Source organism: Hyperolius riggenbachi, chromosome 2 (assembly GCF_040937935.1).
Source record: "Hyperolius riggenbachi isolate aHypRig1 chromosome 2, aHypRig1.pri, whole genome shotgun sequence".
Classification (NCBI taxonomy): Eukaryota; Metazoa; Chordata; class Amphibia; order Anura; family Hyperoliidae; genus Hyperolius; species Hyperolius riggenbachi.
The window spans coordinates 487,128,172-487,146,476 of record NC_090647.1 but is presented as its reverse complement, the minus strand read 5'-3'; the positions used below and the strand labels follow the sequence as shown (position 1 = coordinate 487,146,476).

General features: G+C 44.6%; 1 protein-coding gene and 1 long non-coding RNA gene across 7 annotated transcripts in view; one reads left to right on the top strand and one right to left on the bottom strand.

Annotated features, from left to right (window-relative positions):
- LOC137547132 (uncharacterized) overlaps positions 1–18,305 on the top strand; it is a 155,725-nt gene that overhangs the window by 62,828 nt on the left and 74,592 nt on the right. For all 6 annotated transcript variants that reach the window (XR_011026496.1, XR_011026499.1, XR_011026497.1 and 3 more), the window contains 2 exons: positions 1,949–2,360; positions 8,011–8,115. This is a non-coding gene — a long non-coding RNA (uncharacterized lncRNA). The remainder of the gene's footprint in view (positions 1–1,948; positions 2,361–8,010; positions 8,116–18,305) is intronic.
- UBB (ubiquitin B) lies at positions 12,060–18,285 on the bottom strand. Its single transcript, XM_068270365.1, has 2 exons — positions 18,195–18,285; positions 12,060–14,074 (listed from the first exon to the last, which is right to left on the bottom strand). Exon 2 carries the CDS (start codon positions 14,066–14,068, stop codon positions 12,683–12,685), a length of 1,386 nt encoding a protein of 461 aa, XP_068126466.1. The 5' UTR covers positions 14,069–14,074; positions 18,195–18,285; the 3' UTR covers positions 12,060–12,682.

Genomic DNA, 18,305 nt, shown 5'->3' with positions numbered 1-18,305 from the left:
GCTTGTTCGGGGGCTATGGCTTAAAGAGAATCTGTACTCTAAAATTTTTACAGCAAAAAGCATACCATTCTATTCATTATGTTCTCCTGGGCCCCTCTGTGCTGTTTCTGCCACTCTCTGCTGCAATCCTGGCTTGTAATTAACAGTTTTAGGCAGTGTTTACAAACAAACTAACCAGCTTGTGATAGTCTCACATAAGCAGAGTGTGTGAGTCATACAGAGCCTGCAGGGGGCCTGCAGAGGGTGTGTATCGCTTCTATCCAATCACAAGCAGCCCTGCACATTCCACACATTCCAGCATAGCCCGACAGAGCCGACAGAAGAAAACAGATTAGATCATATAACAGAGATAATACAGCCACTGTGCAATTAGGAAAGGCTGCAGTAAGCCAGAGCACATTAGATCAGGCAAAGGAACTTATAGGATAGAAGAACTAAGGCTGAACATTTTGTTACAGAGTCTCTTTAAAGTAGTAGAGGCAGAGGATCAGGACAGCCAGGGAATGTGCATTATTTCAAAGGAAATAAACATCAGTCTCCATTGCCCTCTCATCTCGTGTTCCCTGTAAGGAAATTTTTTGTTTTGTGTTTGCCGTATTCCATCTTTCTTATGGGGTGGGACACCATATTAAAGTGAGTGTCCAAGCAAAAAAATAAAAAAAGATGCACTTACCTGGGGCTTCCTCCAGCCTTTGGCAGCCGTCTTGTGCCCTCGCCGCGGCTACGGAGGCTCCCAGTCGTACCGTCCTGCACAGTACCGTCGTGATGACGTCGGCGGGACCACGTGACCCGTGCGGTGGAGCGCAGAAGGCACCGACCCGGAACCCGACCTGGCGAGGTCGGGTTCTGCAGCGGAGAAGACCGGGAGCCTCCGGAGCTGCGTTGAGGGCACTGGACGGCTGCCACTGGCTGGAGGAAGCCCCAGGTAAGTGCATCTTTTTTTGTTGTTTGGCTTGGATGTTTACTTTAAGCATAAGCTGAATTTAACACAGTAAAGATGAATTTCAGGGAAATTTTATTGAAAATTCAGAATGAGTTAACATCCTTGTCAGTTTGTTTATTTTTCAACAAAAATTTTATTCACAGAAGAAAAATGTATTTCTAGTGTCCACATAAAGAAAGGACATTTGACTTAATAAGCTTTGTGTGCCACCTCGCAGATGAAGCACTAGGGCCTCTTTTCCACCGGTGGCTGAACTGCTCATTTGTCTGGTAGTTCAGCCTCCTGGCTCCCAGCCACAAGTGCCATTTGACTACAGTTTCAATGCAGTTAAATGGCAGCGGTTGGTAACACTACCCTGTGTCACGTTTGACATACAATGGTATTACCCTATGGCAAGCTTTCTCAACCAGGGAACCCAGGGTTCCTTGAGTACTCTGAAGGGGTTCCTTGGCATTTTCCCCCGTCGTGGGGGAAGTGTAATAGAGCACATTATGACAGGAGGTATAGTAAAAAGAAGCACTAAATTGGGGGGCAGAATAATAATGAGCACGTTAATAAAAAACACTAGCATAATGAGACAGTATAATGAGTGGCAGTGTAAGAGGGATAGTGAAATAAACAGTCACTCCTACTTTTAAAGACTATGCCTCCTGAAAAATAAATGCAGGGGTTCCTCAAGGTCCAAAAATTATTTGCAGGGGTTCCTTGAGAATCAAAAATTACTTGCAGGGTTCCTCCAGGGTAAAAAGGTTGAGAAAGTCTGCCCTATGGTAAGAAAAGTCTCATATTGCATCTTCTGATGAAGGCAATGACGTTTGCTCAGATATATGTCCATTGGGAGCCACCTTTCCACCGCCCTTGCGTTAGCAAGTGCCTGGCCGGTGAACAGGAGCAGTTGACAGGCGGGGAATTCAGATGCCTGTGGAAAAGAGGCCTAAATTTAATATACTGTACATTCTTTCTGGATGTTGTTAATATACTGTACATTCTTTCTGGATGTTGTAGTCTGAAAGGGTGCGGCCACCTTCCAGCTGCTTGCCGGCAAAGATCAACCTCTGCTGGACTGGTGGAATACTCTCCTTGTCTTCGATCTTATACATCGCATCATCAATAGTTTCCTGAGGCTCAATTTCAAGGGTAACGGTCTTGCCAGTGAGGGTCTTCACAAAGATCTGCATACCTCATCTAAGACGTAGCACAAGGTGAAGTGTGGATTCTTTGTAGATGTTGTAGTCTGAAAGGGTGCGACCATCTTCCAACTGCTTTCCAGCAAAGATCAATCTCTGCTGGTCAGGTGGGATACCTTCTTTGACTTGGATCTTTGCTTTCACTTGATCAATAGTGTCACTAGGCTCAACCTCAAGGTTGATGGTCTTGTCTATGAGGTCCACCAAGATCTGCATGACTACCTGGAAAGGTAATTATAAACATATGACTGATTAAAGGAAATGTTCATTTTCAATTATCATGGCTTTTTCTTAATAGCAAATCATCTTGAACATTTCATTTTTATGTTTTATTTACATTTGTAAAGAGGAAATTATAGTACTTTTGTGCATAAATATAAAGTAATAGCCTTTGACGTCTTTACAGTGGCTAGATAGTGTACTGGTTAAGGGCTCTGCCTCTCACACAGGAGACCAGGGTTCCAATCTTGGCTCTTCCTATTCAGTAAGCCAGCACCTATTCAGTTGGAGACCTTGGGCAAGACTCCCTAATACTGCTACTTCCTATAGAGCGCATCCTATTGACTGCAGCTCTAGTGCTTTGAGTCTGCCAAGAGAAAAGTGCGATATAAATGTTCTGTGTCTGTCTGTCTTTGCAGTTGGTGCATTAACATTTGCACTCTTCAGCGTCTTACCTGACATTAATCTCAGCTGTACGTACAGTATACGCATTAAATCTCTGAGTTTATTGACCCTTTTTGGTCACAAGTTTTTATAGTCACTTATGTGGAAGAATCCTGGCATACATATAAATGTAACTTATAGTGTGGAATCACATCAGTTGCTGGCAGGACACTGAAGAGTGCAAACAGAGTCCCAGCTGAAGACCCCAAAGAGTTCATTCAAGAGTTGAAGACAAAAGATAGAGACCCACAGCTCTTTCTTCAAGAATCCCAAAGATAGAAAAATAGAGAAGACATTGGAGACTACTAAAGTTCATTTTCAAAGCCAGTGTCTTAAATTAAAGGATATAACCATTCCATGTAGATTTTTTACTACTTACTCTTGCTTCACTGGTAAATGGATTAGGAGTCTGACAAAATTCCTTTATTTATTTACCCGGGAGGGTGTGGCTGACCCTTTGCCACACTAGGGGAGCAAGCAAGTGGCATTTTACCTTACTCCCCGACAGAATAAGGTTAAATGGGGCCCTAGTTAAAGTAGTTGCTTTGACTGTCCTTTATGGTCCTGAGGTGTGAGAGGGGTCAGAGATGCTGGCATTCAGGACCCTTCAGACCCATAAGGCCTTATGCACTTCCCTTGGCTGCCTTTTGGATAATCCTGCTCTGACCCTACCTCATATTACCAGCACTTTGACTAAGCAATAGAGGTGGCCAGTGCTGATCCACCATTAGACACTAGTATTTTGCATGAAGAAGTTGTTTTTTCTCGCCCAGGTGTGCCCACTGCTAAGACTGCTCTCCCCTAGTGCCCCACCCGAGTATTTGCGAGTATTTGCTGTGTGATTGCATAATATCCTGGTGCCCATACTCCATGGTCTGGTATGTACTCACGTCAGTTCACGGAGTATTGCCACTAGGAAATGATGGAAACACACAGAAGGGATGATGTGGTGATAGGTGAGTGGGACTTCGCTCTTCTGCGTTAATACTCTGGAGGGGCACCGGGGAGAGCAGTTGGTGGCTCTAGATGCCTGCACAGATAGCGTCCCCCACACCTCCTCTTGGACCACCCAAAAAGTATTCTGTCTGATCATTAATGTTGATCGATTTAGTCCAGAAATTTATCAAAATTATAATTGTGTAGCGTGTTGGGGCATCAATTCTCATAGTGACATAGTAACATAGTTAATTTGGTTGAAAAAATACATCCAGCCATCAAGATCAACGAGAATGAAAAAAAAAATCATCCTGTACCCGCACATATCCCAGTTGATCCAGGGGAAGGTGAAAAACCTTACAAGGCCTGGGCCAATGAGCCTTCAAAGGGAATAATTCCTTCCCAACTCCAGATGGCAGTCAGGAAAATCCCCGGATCAACTCTCCTAGAGTCACCTGGTAATTATAGCCACTGATGCCCTTCAATGCAAGCAAAGCATCTAAGCCCTCTTTAATTGCAAATATAAAGTTTACCATAATTACTTTCTGGGGTAAGATATTCCAGATTTTAACCACTCTCACTGTGAAGGATCCCTTTCTAAATAGAAGGCAAAACTTTTTTCCTACATATGCAGATCATGACCCTTTGTTCGTTGTAGAACCCTAGAAACAAAAAGGTAATCTGCCAAGCTTTTGTATTGCCCTCTGAGGAATGTATACAGGTAGTCCCCGGTTTACGAATGCCCGACTTACGAACAGCCGCCGACCCACTGCTATGACGTCACGCAACCAGGGACTACCTCTTCTGCTGCCGTTTTTAAAGCAGAGTAGGCGCAGCGGAAGGCAGATAGGGGACATCTCACCTGTTCCACGGTGGTAGAAGGTCCCAGCGTGCTGCCCGGAAGCTGTGCGGCCCATCCTCTCTCTTCATTAACTGTCCCCCCAGCGGCTTCACATGCGTCGCATAATGACGCAATTAGGAAAAGCCCCCTAGTGGCGGCGCCTCCTGATGCGTCATTATGCGACGCATGTGAAGCCACCGTGGGGACAGTGAACGAAGAGAGAGGACGGGCTGCGCAGCTTCCGTGCAGCACGCTGGGACCTTCTACCACCGTGGAACAGGTAAGATGTCCCCTATCTGCCTTCCACTGTGCCTACTCTGCTTATAGAATGGGGGTAAAGGTGGCTGTTCCGACTTAAGGACGGATTCAGGTCAAGAACAAACCGACAGTCCCTATCTCGTTCGTTAACCGAGGACTACCTGTAGTAAACGTTAATCAGCTTTTACCCAAGCTGAATAAAGCCAATTTTTCCAACCTTTCTTGGTAAGTGAGATGTTCCATCTGATTAATTCAGTTGCCAGTCTTTGTACCCGTTCTAGAAGGTCAATGTCCTTTCTATAGTGCAGTGCCCAAAGCTGTATCCTCTACTCCAGATGTGACCTCACAAGTGATTTTTTATAAATGCTGCCTTTGACTTACATTGAAATCATGGCAAAATCGCAATTGTGGTAAAATCACTCAATTTTACTGTAAGTCAATGGTGACTCCCACCCTCCATTCCGCTGGTTGTTTTCATAGGGAGGTCAGGTACGGCTTTGTCTACTCTATATCACCTGGTGAATGCTTGTGTCACCTTCTGATAGTGTGCGGGAGCTGGCACCGCAGGTGACACAGTTTTGGCGGTGTAGTAAAAAACCAACCTATCCTACCAGTATCCGGCAAATCTGGGGCATGTGGCTTTTAAACAAATTGGACGCTGCCGTAGACTTTAATTGAAAATATCGGCAAGCCGGTGCCAAAAGGGAAAATCGGGCTCCAGGCAATGCCCAATAATTATCATATTTTCCGGTTTTTTTTTCTCTGTTGTTAAGCCCGCAAAGGAGGCGACTAAGTGGAAATTCGGGCACCAGGGGGCACCCTGTAATTATAGTTTTTGGCATGTTTTCCTCTTATCTTTGCAACACGTGGGGGGGGTCTTAGGTTTAGGCACAATGGGGGTGGGTGGGGGACTTGGGTTTAGGCACCACCAGAGGGGTCTTAGGGTTAGGCACCACTAGGGGAGGTCTTGGGGTTAGGCACCACCAGGGAGGTTTTAGGATTAGGCATAACTAGGGTGTCTTAGAATTAGGCAACACCAGGGGTGTCTTAGGGTTAGGCAACACCAGGGGGGTTTAGGGTTAGACACCACCAGGGGGGGGGGTCAGGGACCAGGGTTAGGCCCCACCAAGAGAGGTTAGGGTCAGACATAAGTAGTGGAGGGTTCTGTGTGAGAGTAGGGTTAGGTTTAGCTATAGTAAAATATCGGTAACAATTACTGATATTTTACTAACAAACATTAGCACTTTAAATAGTAGATTATCAGTAAATTTACTGATATTCTACCATCGGCACTGTTCCTGCGCCTAATTTTCCACACCTCACGAAATTCACCTACGCATCCTACCTGCAGAAATACATTGCTGGGCATCACTAGTCCTGGGCTTTGTTTTTGATTTCGAATTTTCATCTTTTAGACCAGGGGTCAGGAACCTGTTTGGCTGAGAGAGCCGTAAATGCCACATATTTTAAAATGTAATTCCGTGAGAGCCATACAATATGTTTCAAGCTGGGACAGTAGGGCTCATGTCCCTGTTGCCATGGTGATGTGTATACAGTTGAACCGCCTGGCTGCGGAAGTGTCAGAGACGTCTTCAGCTTCTCTTGGGTTTCAGCAACATCAGCAATTTCCCCGAGAGCCAGACAGGTGAAATGCCAACTAACAGCTTGTACAGTTATCTAGCTGACTTGGGGGTTGATTCACTTCGAATGGACAAGATCCCCGCACATTGGCCCAATAAGCTGCCTGTCACTCAATAGGCTGCCTGCCACTCAGGACCCTGTCAGGTCCAGTGACTACAAAGTCACTGGACCGGACAGGGTCCAGAGTGGGACAATTGGAGTAGCTGTTCATTTTGGGGGTAGTGTGAGTACGTTAGTAGTGGGTGCTACAGCAGTAGCTTGCCTACTTTGAAAATGTTACTTGCGCTGCTACACTAAGCTGCGCTGCTTGAGCAGTGTAGCTTAGTGAATCAACCCTGCTGATTTGTCTGTGAGGCAGATGTAGCCATCAAAAGAGCCACATCTGGCTCCCGAGCCATAGGTTCCCTACCCCTGTTTTAGACTATAGTTAGATGGTAAGGATATGTGATATGCATCTATACTACTTAGAAAGCAATAAGGCAGAGGATCAGTACAGCAGCCAGGTAAGTAGATATTCAAGAGTCATTACCCCCCTGGGTCCAGCGATCGCGCAGCCTCCCTGCACATCTCAGGTCCTCTCTATGGGGAGGATCGGGTCTGCGCATGACGTCATGTTCAATCCTCCCTATAGAGAAGAGCGGAGCTGTCCGGGGAGGCTGCGCCAATCGCTGGATCCAGGCTGGGTAATGTATTTAGCGTGCTATCGGGGGGATAAAAAGTAATGGGAAGGATGCCGGCCACCAATACTAGCTAGCCTAGTGCTAGCTGAAGCTATTACAGCTATGCAATCTCTTAAAATTATACTGGGGACTCTCGGCTGCAAACCCCCCTAAGTGGTGTAACGCTCAGGAGGTTAAAGGGGAACTGAAGTGAGAAAAATATGGAGGCTGCCATATTTATTTCCTTTTAAACAATACCAGTTGCCTGTCTGCCCTGCTGATCTATTTGGCTGCTTAACTGGCTGAATTACACCAGAAACAAGCATGCAGCTAATCTTGTCAGATCTGACAATAATGGCAGAAACACCTGATCTCCTGCATGCTTGTTCAGGATCTATGGCTAAAAATATTAGAGGCAGAGGATCAAGAGGATCAGCAAGACAATCAGGCAATGTGCATTGTTGAAAAGGAAATAAATATGTCAGCCTCCATATCCCTCTTTCTTCAGTTGCTTTTTCAATGACTGGCCTAGGCATTGACAGACAAAAACTAAAAATATAGTATACATAGACATTCTGCTATAGCTATGTAAGCAACGCGCGTAACTAAGGAAGGCACGCTCCTTACATAGCAGGGGCCACTGCTATGTAAAGCGTGCATAGCAGCCGCTCTTCTGTTTAACAAACACTCCCTCACATTAGCTCCCTCACATTAAGCTGCGCTGCTTTAGCAGGCAGTGCAGCTTAATGAATTAAGGCCATAGTTTTTTATTTTATAGTTTAGTTATAATGATGATTTCAGAGGGTGTAATGGAACACCATTAAGGATATTTTTGATTTTCGCAATTTTTGAAATTTTCATTGTTTTGGTTTTTTTTGACAGCTGTGGTCTCTCTCTACCCACCATCCACCCATCTGGGATCCTAGGACTTTGTTGTACCTGACCTCTTTTTATACACAACTGTAATAAAGATGAACAACATTGCAGGTTGGTGCTGGCTTTCTTCATTATTTACAGTGAAATGTGTGCCCATAGCCTTACACTATTCTATTTTAAAATGTTCTGCTATAAAGAGGCAAAATTTGCAACTCTCTCCATTGTTCTCTTACCTTTGTAAATTGTGCTTCTAGGTGTGTGTGTGTGTGTGTGTGTGTGTGTGTGTGTGTGTGTGTGTGTGTGTGTGTGTGTGTGTGTGTGTGTGTGTGTGTGTGTGTGTGTGTGTGTGTGTGTGTGTGTGTATGCGTGTGTGTGTGTGTGTGTGTGTGTGTGTTTTGTGTGTGTGTGTGTGTGTCTGTGTGTCTGTGTGTGTTTTGTGTAGCGGGTTGTTGCTGGAAGCTCTTACTATAAATCATTCCGTGTGTGTTTTGTGTAGCGGGTTGTTGCTGGAAGCTCTTACTATAAATCATTCCTCTATTGAAAATGAGTTAAAAGATCTGCATGGTCACATCCTTGAATATACCCATTGATTCCTCTAGTGGCTTAGCTAAGGGACTATGGGCCCCAGTGCACGTTTTACATCCACAGTGTCAGAGGTGCAAGTAGGGGATGGGAAACAGTTTAATGATTACTTCTATTCAAAGCATCTATAGAAGTGATTATTACCAGCAGAGGACCAATAAAGAGCCAATACTGCAGTTGAGGGAGAGCCCCATGAGGCTCCTCTGGTACAGAGCCCCAGTGCGGTTGCAACCTCTGCACCCCTATTGCTATGCCACTGGATCCCTTTGTGATGCTTCTGCGAAATAAGCCCTCCAAGCAGGGCCAGATTTACCATAAGGCACTGTAGGCACGTGCCTACAGGTGCCTGATGATAGAAAGGCGGCTCACTCCCCTCCCCGAGTGCCTCCCTCTCTAATTTCCTATGCAGAGTCCTGATGTGAGTGAAAATTAGAGGTTACTCACCCTGCTTTCTGCATTCCACTGATGAGATCTCCCTTCATTCAGAGGCACCTCTAGCTACGTAATATTGAGGTTCCTCTAGCTACCTCATACTTAGAGGCACCTCTAGCTTCTTAATAGTGAGGGTACTTCTGGCTACCTAATACTAAGGGGCACCTGTAGCTACCTATGACGGGCAAGGGAAGTAAGGGAAGTAGCTGGGACAGCCAGCACACCGTCGGTGCGCTTTGGTGGGGGTTTGTAGGTTCATGGAGAGCGAAATCTAAGGTGCCAGGACCAGTGCTGCTCGAATACCCCTTTTCAAAATCAGAATTGATTCGGATCTGGATACCCAGATATCCGGATCCGGATCGGATATCCAAATCAGAACTTTCTAATATCCGAATAGAATCGGATATCCGACCCAATATCCGAGATGTCCGCCCGGATTCGGATATCCGGAACGAAAACCGGAAGTGGCCTTTAGATTGCTTCTAAAACGTTTTTTAGGGTAAATGAGGCATGTAGCATCATGTTTTTTTAAAGAGAAACACTAATTGATTATGTGGGGACTTAAAATCCCCCCCCCCCCCCAAAAAAAAATGGCTGTAAATTAACATCAGGACTAGGTTCCAGACAGCGGTCCAACCGCACAACTGGGACATGACAGTTGTCAGGCCGGACACTTCCAAAAAAATACGCAGAAATTGTGTTTTGGGTTAAATATAGGTGGTATCAGTGGCATGTGGCACCCTGGCGGTGGGAGCAGCACAGGCAGCAGGAGAAGGGCAATGCAGCAGCAGCAGGTGTAACGTGTGCCAGGAGCATGCCGTACGTGGCACGTAGCGTTGGTGGTACCACGGCTGTAAAAAAAAATGTGAACCAGGCGGCTTAGTTAGTAATAGTTAATCAGGAGGAGCCAGGAGGTTGTGGTGGTGGTGGTAAAGGGTGGTAAGGCAGGCATAGTGATTCCCAGCCACTTAATGTCCACCTCTTGCCAACTACAGGGAAAGACTCGCCCAACAGGGTCTGGCGGCGGGTTTTCCTTGCACGGGAAGCAATAGAGGGAGCAGAGGAGGCCACTGAGGACTGGCTGCCTGAACAGGCCTCAGTGTCAGCAGGTGTGGCAGAGGGGGTTCTGGTGCCCCGAGTCTGACCACTGCTAGTGCCAGCTTGCTTCAGTCACATGATGTGGGGTACTTGTACTTTATTAAAATCGGAGTTGGACTTTAAAAAAAAAAAGCACGGAGTGACAGACAGCAAAGGAGAAGACACCAGTGCACACTAACTGTCACACTGACACTGCTCAGCACAGCAGTTCTGTAGTAAGCTAACACAGTAGTACTACTCTAACTACTAACTAGCACTGACTGCAGTACTAACTAACTACACTATAACACAGTAATCCTATTCCCTAACCTATACTGTAGCTAAGGCTAATAGCACGCCAGCAGCTGGCCTGGTCTGTGCACAGCAAACATACAGACACAGGACCTATAGCAGCTGCTGCAGGCCTGCAGCACACACTCTGACTGTCACTGAATGAAATCAAGCTAGCTACCTAATAAACAATAAAACAATAGTGTAGTGATAGTGAAGGTGTTAATCACTGAACAGCTTTAGATTTATCACTGTATGCAGCACTTGCTAGGCCAGCAGCGCTGGAGCATGTCTCTCAGTGAGCAGTCACAAGCAAGGATGAGATTTCTTATCATGGCACCCCTCCTTAATATACAGGGAGGGCTGGCCAGGGTTCCCTTCTGTGATTGGGTGCAAGGACTTAGGCTTGGAGCCCTCTGGTCGGCTCAATGAGGTCAGGAGGGGCTGGCCAGGGTTCCCTTCTGTGATTGGTTGCTAGGGCTTCTGCTGGGAGCCCTCTGATTGGCTCAGTGATGTCATGGACGTCATCTCCATAGTTACAGTATCCGGATCCGGATATCCGACCGAATATCCGAATTCCTATCCGGATACCGCTGCGAATCCGGATACCGCATTCCGTATTTGGCCAGATATCCCGAATCCGAGGTCGGATAGTGGAAAAAGTTCAGATTATCCGGGTAGTTCGGATATCCGGAATCCGGATAAGCACCACTGGCCAGGACATCTGTGCCTATAGGCTCCTGTGAGGTAAATCCGGGGCTGCCTCCAAGACTCCCTTCCCGACCCATAGATTTATACAACATGTGGTCTCCCTAGCCAAAACCACTTGGCTGCTAATCGGAAAACCTCTGTCCTTAATGTAGGCACTGTTTTTGCAGAACTGAACAAGCTTTGTGAATGTATTCTGGCTAAGGTTAAAAACACTAATGAAGGCTTGTCCTATATCCTGCACTCCTTCTAAGTTTGCCCCATGGGTGTTGTTTTCTCAACACACATTTATAATCATTTCTTGGATCTACCCCTGGAGACGTGTGTTTAATCCTGCTCGATTTGGCATGATGATTTGTCTTGTCTGCCCCCATTCCCCTAGGCTCGCTAGGCAGAAGTGTGTTTCACCCTAACCCTCCCTTTCCTGTTACATCTAAAGTGCTATATGTATGATACGGTTTCCAGAATACTGTAATGAAGCTGTTTATTATGATTGGGATACTGTTGCAGTATACTTATTTTTGCATATATGCACAATAAAATATTTTTGAAACTAAAAACTAGTTAAGAGAAATCCAAGGTGAGAGACCTATTGAATCTACCATGTTTATTTCCGTTTAAACAATACCAGTTGCCTGGCAGTCCTGCTGATCTTTTTGGTCTGTAGTTTCTACATCACACACCTGAAACATGTACAGTATGCAGCTAATCCAGACAGACTTCAGTCAGAACATCTGATCTGCATGCTTGTTCAGGGGTTATGGCTTAAAGTATTAGAAGCAGAGGATCAGCAGGACAGCCAGGCAATGTGCATTATTTAAAAGGAAATACACATGTCAGCCTCCATAACCTTCTCACCTCGGGTTCCCTGTAAGGACATTTTTTGTTTTGTTTTTGCTGTATTCTATCTTGCTTATGGGGTGAGATACCGTATTAAGCATAAACAGAATTTAACACAGTGAAGATGAATTTCAGGGAAATTTTATTGAAAATTCAGAAAGAGTAAACATTGTTGTCAGTTTGTTTATTTTTCAACAAAAATGTTATTCACAGCAGAATATTGTATTTCTAATGTTCACATAAAGAAAGGACATTTGACTTCATTAGCATTGTGTGCCACCTCAGTTGCAGATTAAGCACTAGGACCTCTTTTCCACTGGCGGCTGAGCTGCTCAATTATTAGGTAGTTCAGCCTCCCGACTGCCAGTCACAAGTGCCATTTGGCTGCAGTTGCAATGCAGTCGAATGGCAGCAGTTGGTAACAACCGCGTGTCACGTTTGACATGTGATGGTATTACCCTGTGGTAAGAAAAGTCTCATGTTGCATCTGAGGAAGGCAACCACCTTTGCTCAGATACAAGTCCATGGGGAGCCGCCTTTCCACTGACCAAGCCGAGCCCTAGCAAGTGCCTGGCCGAGGAACAGGAGCAGTTGACAGGCAGTGAATTTAGATGCCTGTGGAAAAGAGGCCTAAATGTAATGTACATTCTTTCTGGATGTTGTAGTCTGAAAGGGTGTGGCCACCTTCCAGCTGCTTGCCACTGTCGTCAGGCTCAACCACAAGGCCGATGGTCTTCCCTGTGAGAGTCTACACAAAGATCTCCATTCCACCTCTGAGACGAAGTACAAGGTGAAGTGTGGATTCTTTCTGGATGTTGTAGTCTGCAAGGGTGCGGCCATCTTCCAGCTGCTTGCCGGCAAAGATCAACCTCTGCTGGTCGGGTGGGATACCTTCTTTGTCTTGGATCTTACACTTCACATTCTCAATATTGTCACTAGACTCAACCTCAAGAGTGATGGTCTTGCCTGTGAGGGTTTTTACAAAGATCTGCATACCACCTCTGAGACGAAGTACAAGGTGAAGTGTGGATTCTTTCTGGATGTTATAGTCGCAAAGAGTTCGGCCATCTTCCAGCTGCTTGCCAGCAAAGATCAATCTCTGCTGGTCAGGTGGGATACCCTCCTTGTCTTGGATCTTACACTTTACATTATCAATAGTGTCACTAGACTCAACTTCAAGGGTGATGGTCTTCCCTGTAAGAGTCTTCACAAAGATCTGCATACCACCTCTAAGACGTAGCACAAGGTGAAGTGTGGATTCTTTCTGGATGTTGTAGTCACAAAGTGTGCGGCCATCTTCCAGCTGCTTTCCGGCAAAGATCAACCTCTGCTGGTCAGGTGGGATTCCTTCTTTGTCTTGAATCTTTGCTTTCACATTATCAATAGTGTCGCTGGGCTCAACCTCAAGGGTGATGGTCTTGCCTGTGAGAGTTTTTACAAAGATCTGCATGCCACCTCTGAGACGTAGTACAAGGTGAAGTGTGGATTCTTTCTGGATGTTATAGTCACAAAGAGTGCGGCCATCTTCCAGCTGCTTGCCGGCAAAGATCAACCTCTGCTGGTCTGGCGGGATACCTTCTTTGTCTTGGATCTTTGCTTTAACATTCTCAATTGTGTCACTGGGCTCAACCTCAAGGGTAATGGTCTTGCCTGTGAGGGTCTTCACAAAGATCTGCATGCCACCTCTGAGACGAAGTACAAGGTGAAGTGTGGATTCTTTCTGGATGTTATAGTCGCAAAGAGTTCGGCCATCTTCCAGCTGCTTGCCAGCAAAGATCAATCTCTGCTGGTCAGGTGGGATACCCTCCTTGTCTTGGATCTTACACTTTACATTATCAATAGTGTCACTAGACTCAACTTCAAGGGTGATGGTCTTCCCTGTAAGAGTCTTCACAAAGATCTGCATACCACCTCTAAGACGTAGCACAAGGTGAAGTGTGGATTCTTTTTGGATGTTGTAGTCACAAAGGGTGCGACCATCTTCCAACTGCTTTCCAGCAAAGATCAATCTCTGCTGGTCTGGTGGGATACCTTCTTTGTCTTGGATCTTTGCTTTCACATTATCAATAGTGTCACTAGGCTCAACCTCAAGGGTGATGGTCTTGCCTGTGAGGGTTTTCACAAAGATCTGCATGACTACCTGGAAAGGTAATTATAAACATATGACTGATTAAAAGAAATGTCCATTTTCAATTATCATGATTTTTTCTTAAAAGCAAATCATCTTGAGCATTTTATTTTTATGTTTTATTTACATTTGTAAAGAGAAAAGTATAGTACTTTTGTGCATAAAATCAAGTAATAGCCTTTAACGTCTTTACAGTGGGTGGATAGTGTGCTGGTTAAGGGCTCTGCCTCTGACACAGGAGACCAGGGTTCCAATCTTGGCTCTTCCTATTCAGTAAGCCAGCACCTATTCAGTAGGAGACCTTGGTTAATACTCCATAACACAGCTACTGCCTATAGAGCGCATTCTAGTGGCTGCAGCTCCGGTGCTTTAAGTTCATCAGAAGAAAAGTGTGATATAGATGTTCTGTGTCTGTCTGTCTTTGCAGTTGGTGCATTAACATTTGCACTCTTCAGCGTCTTACCAACAAGTGACTTTAATCCCAGCTGTACATACAGTATACGCATGACATCGACCTTTTATGGTAAAAAATGTTTACAGGACTTTATGTGGAAGAATCCTGACATACATATAAATATATCTTATAGTGTGGACTTCCATCAGTTGCTGACAGGAGGACACTGAAGAGTGCAAATAGAGTACTTTTAGCTTCCCAGCTAAAGACCACAAAGAGTTTATTCAAGAGTTGAAGACAAAAAAGTGAGACCCACAGCTCCTTTTTCAAGAATCCCAAAGATAGAAAAAGAGAGAAGAAGACATTTGAGGACTACAGTGTAGACATCTGGCCATCAAGTTCAACCAGAATGGAAAAAAAAAACATCCTGTACCCGCACATATCCCAGTTGATCCAGGGGAAGGTGAAAAACCTTACAAAGCCTGGGCCAATGAGGCTTCAAATGGAAAAATTTCTTCCTGACTCCAGGTCGCAGTCAGAAAAATCCCTTAATCAACTCTTCCGGAGTATAAATGCAGATATAAAGTTTGTCATGATTACTTCCTGAGGTAAGATATGCCAGATTTTAACCACTCTCACTATGAAGGACCCCTTTCTAAATACATAACAAAAACGTATTTTCCTCCATACGCAGATCATGTCACCTTGTCCGTTGTACAACCCTAAAAACAAATAGGTCATCTGCCAAACTTTTGTATTGCCCTCCGGTGTATTTATACATGTTAATCGGGTCTCAGTCACCTTTTTTCCAAGCTAAATAAACACACAGTTTGTCCAACCTTTCTTGGTAAGTGAGATCTTCCCTCTGATTAATTTAGTTGCCAGTCTTTGTACCCGTTCTAGAAGGTCAATGTCCTTTCCGTGTGCGGTGCCCAAATCTGTGATTTATACGGAGGGAGTAGTATATTAGCATCTCAAGATTGTATTTAGCGTTTTATCCCAACATTTTATTTGCTTTAGCTACTGCTGAAGCAAGTAAAATCTGACATGTACCTACCCACACGGCCATGTTGTCAAGATCCTGTTGTAATATGTCACTGTGCATATAGTGTTGATAATTCTGCAAAATTTTGTATCATCTGCAAATATGGCTACATTACTCTGTATTCCATCTACTAGATTATTAATAAATAAATTGAAAAGAATAGGACCAAGTACTGGGCCCTGTAGTACCCCGCTTGCTAACAGTTTCCCATTTTGAGTATGTTCCATTTACAAGCACTCTTTGGGCTTGATTCACTATGCGGTGCTAACCTACTTAGCGCGACTAAAGTCTTTAGGCGCGCTAACCAGGGTGCTAAGTAGGTTAGCACCGGTTTTCTCAATCAGATCGCGCGCTAAGTAAGTCCCATAGGCTCTAATGGGCACTTCGCGCGGAGCGCACTGCGCTCTGTGCAGTGCGCGCGTAAACTTTTACGCGCATAAAGTTTTACGCGCGAAAAGCTCGTTTAGACATGCTAAGGGGGTTTTCACAGGCGTGCTAACAGTTAGCACCGCTTTGTGAATCAAGCCCTTTGTCTTCTGTCCCTTAACCAGTTCTCTATCCACATACATATATTTTCTCCTAGTACCTGTATCCTCAGCTTTTGTACCAGGCTACATATTGTGGAGAACAGTGTCAAAAACCTTTGCACAGTCCAAGTACACTACATCTATAGCTTTCGGAAGATCTAAATTTTCATTCAACACTTCATAAAAGCTGAGCAGGACCTGTCTTTAGTAAAACCATGATGTTGAACTGAAAGAAGATTACTCTGTGCTACAACATTTTGTATAGCCTCCCTTACGATACCTTAAAAAATGTACACACACCTGATGTTAAGCTTACTGGTTTATAGTTTCTTGGTTCAGTTTTTTTTTCTCTTCTTGAATACGGGGAAAATATTATTTGTACACCAGTCATAAGGAACTGACCCAAATTGAAAGAGAATCACAGAAAATAAGACAAAGTGGCTTATTGATAACTGAACTCAACTATTTTAACATCTGGGAATGTTAATCGTTCCTGCACACCTTCCTGTGTTAGGCAATTCATGCTGAATGATGTAGAATGGGAACAACTCTTGCCATATTATGGGGTAAAGACATATTCGATCACAGTGATTGATTCAGCTGGGGAATATTGCATAGTGTGTGGGCACCTTTAGATTTGAGCAGTATCAACTGCATATACATACAGGAACCATTAGGGCTCAGACACACTATAAGCGCTTTTCTGAGCGCTTTTTGGCCATGAAAGCTTTTTTTACATTTGACTTACATTAAAAGCTTGGTAAAATGATGTGATTTTACAGCGATATTACTGTAAGTCAATGGGAACTCCCACCCTCCATCCCGCTGCTTGTTGTTATAGGGAGGTCAAGAAAGGCTTTGTCTACATCCCCTGATGAATGATAGTGTGTGGGAGCTGGCACCGCAGGTGACACAGTCCTGGCAGTGCAGGGAAAGACCAACCTATCCTACCAGTATTAGGCAAATTGGAGGCATGCGGCTTTTGGACAAAGTGGGCGCCGGCATAGGCTTTATTTGAAAATATTGGCAAGCCTGTGCCAAAAGGGAAATTCGGGCTCCAGGCAATGCCCGAGAATTATCATTTTTTCCTGTTCTTTTCTCTGTTGTTAAGCTGGCAAAGAAGGCGACTAAGGGGAAATTCGGGCACCAGGGCGGCACCCAGTAATTATTGTTTTTTCCTGTTTTCCTCTTATCATTTTTTTAGGGTTTGGCACCACCGAGGGGGGGGGGGTCTTAGGTTTAGGCACCACTGGGGGTTGTGGTTTAGGATTAGGCACCACCAGGGAGGTCTTAGGTTTAGGTCCATCCCGATCCAAAGGTTGTGGTGCATTTGTAATCATGATCATAGGTAGAAAAAAAAATAAAAAAAATGTTAAATTGCCAGAGCCTAAAAAACCCAAAGCACCTAGCACAGTGATTGCTATGCGATTTTTCTACACTCTTATCCTTTGTATCTCAAGAAAAATGCAGCAGGACCGACGAATGGGATAGGGGAAAGTTGTGCTGCAAATGCAACATACTAATGGAATCATCCCTGCAGTGTTTTAAAAGTCCTAGCGGTTTGCAATCCCCAAGTGATCAGAATTGGATCACAAAATGCTCCTAGTGAAAAAGGGCGCCAAGAATTTTTGGGGAAAAAAGTGGTGTCATTTATTCACTACAATAAGCAGCGTTTGTTATATAACCTACCAAAGCCACATCATGCCCAAGGCAAACCTAGGCAGCTGCCTAGGGCCTGAAGAGACTCTAGGGGCCTAGTGAATGCTACCCCATCCCCCCACCACCACCAAATCTTTCAAAAAAAAAAAAAGCCAGGTGACCCTTAGTGATGGACAAAAATTGCTATCTTGCCTATGGCTCCATTTCATCTTAATCCTTTTCGATAACCTACCGATAAGTGTAAATTTACAACATTTTAAATAATTTTTCCTAGCTTAAACATTTTATTCTATTAGGGATGGACTAATGGGCTCAAAAAACATTACATTGGATCTGTTCAGATCAGTGATGAGATCCAATCAGTAAAAGGTGAACACAAGTCAGTAGTAACTTTCTATAAGTACTCAAAAGGCAGACAAATGCATAAACCCTTCACCAAAGACAGTTCTCGTTTTCTTCAGGGAGATGTGTTGAGCCATCAGTAAACAAAATACATTAAAGTCTTACCTTATTTGACACTCTTTTGTGACTGCAGATATCTGGCTCTGCTGAGGATCACACAGCTGACTGGCACAGCTTGTGCATATGCTGTATATATATATATATGCACTCTCCCAA

Bases quoted from the DNA above. Each gene is read 5' to 3' on its own strand.
- UBB (XM_068270365.1), bottom strand. From the start codon at position 14,068: ATGCAGATCTTTGTGAAAACCCTCACAGGCAAGACCATCACCCTTGAG.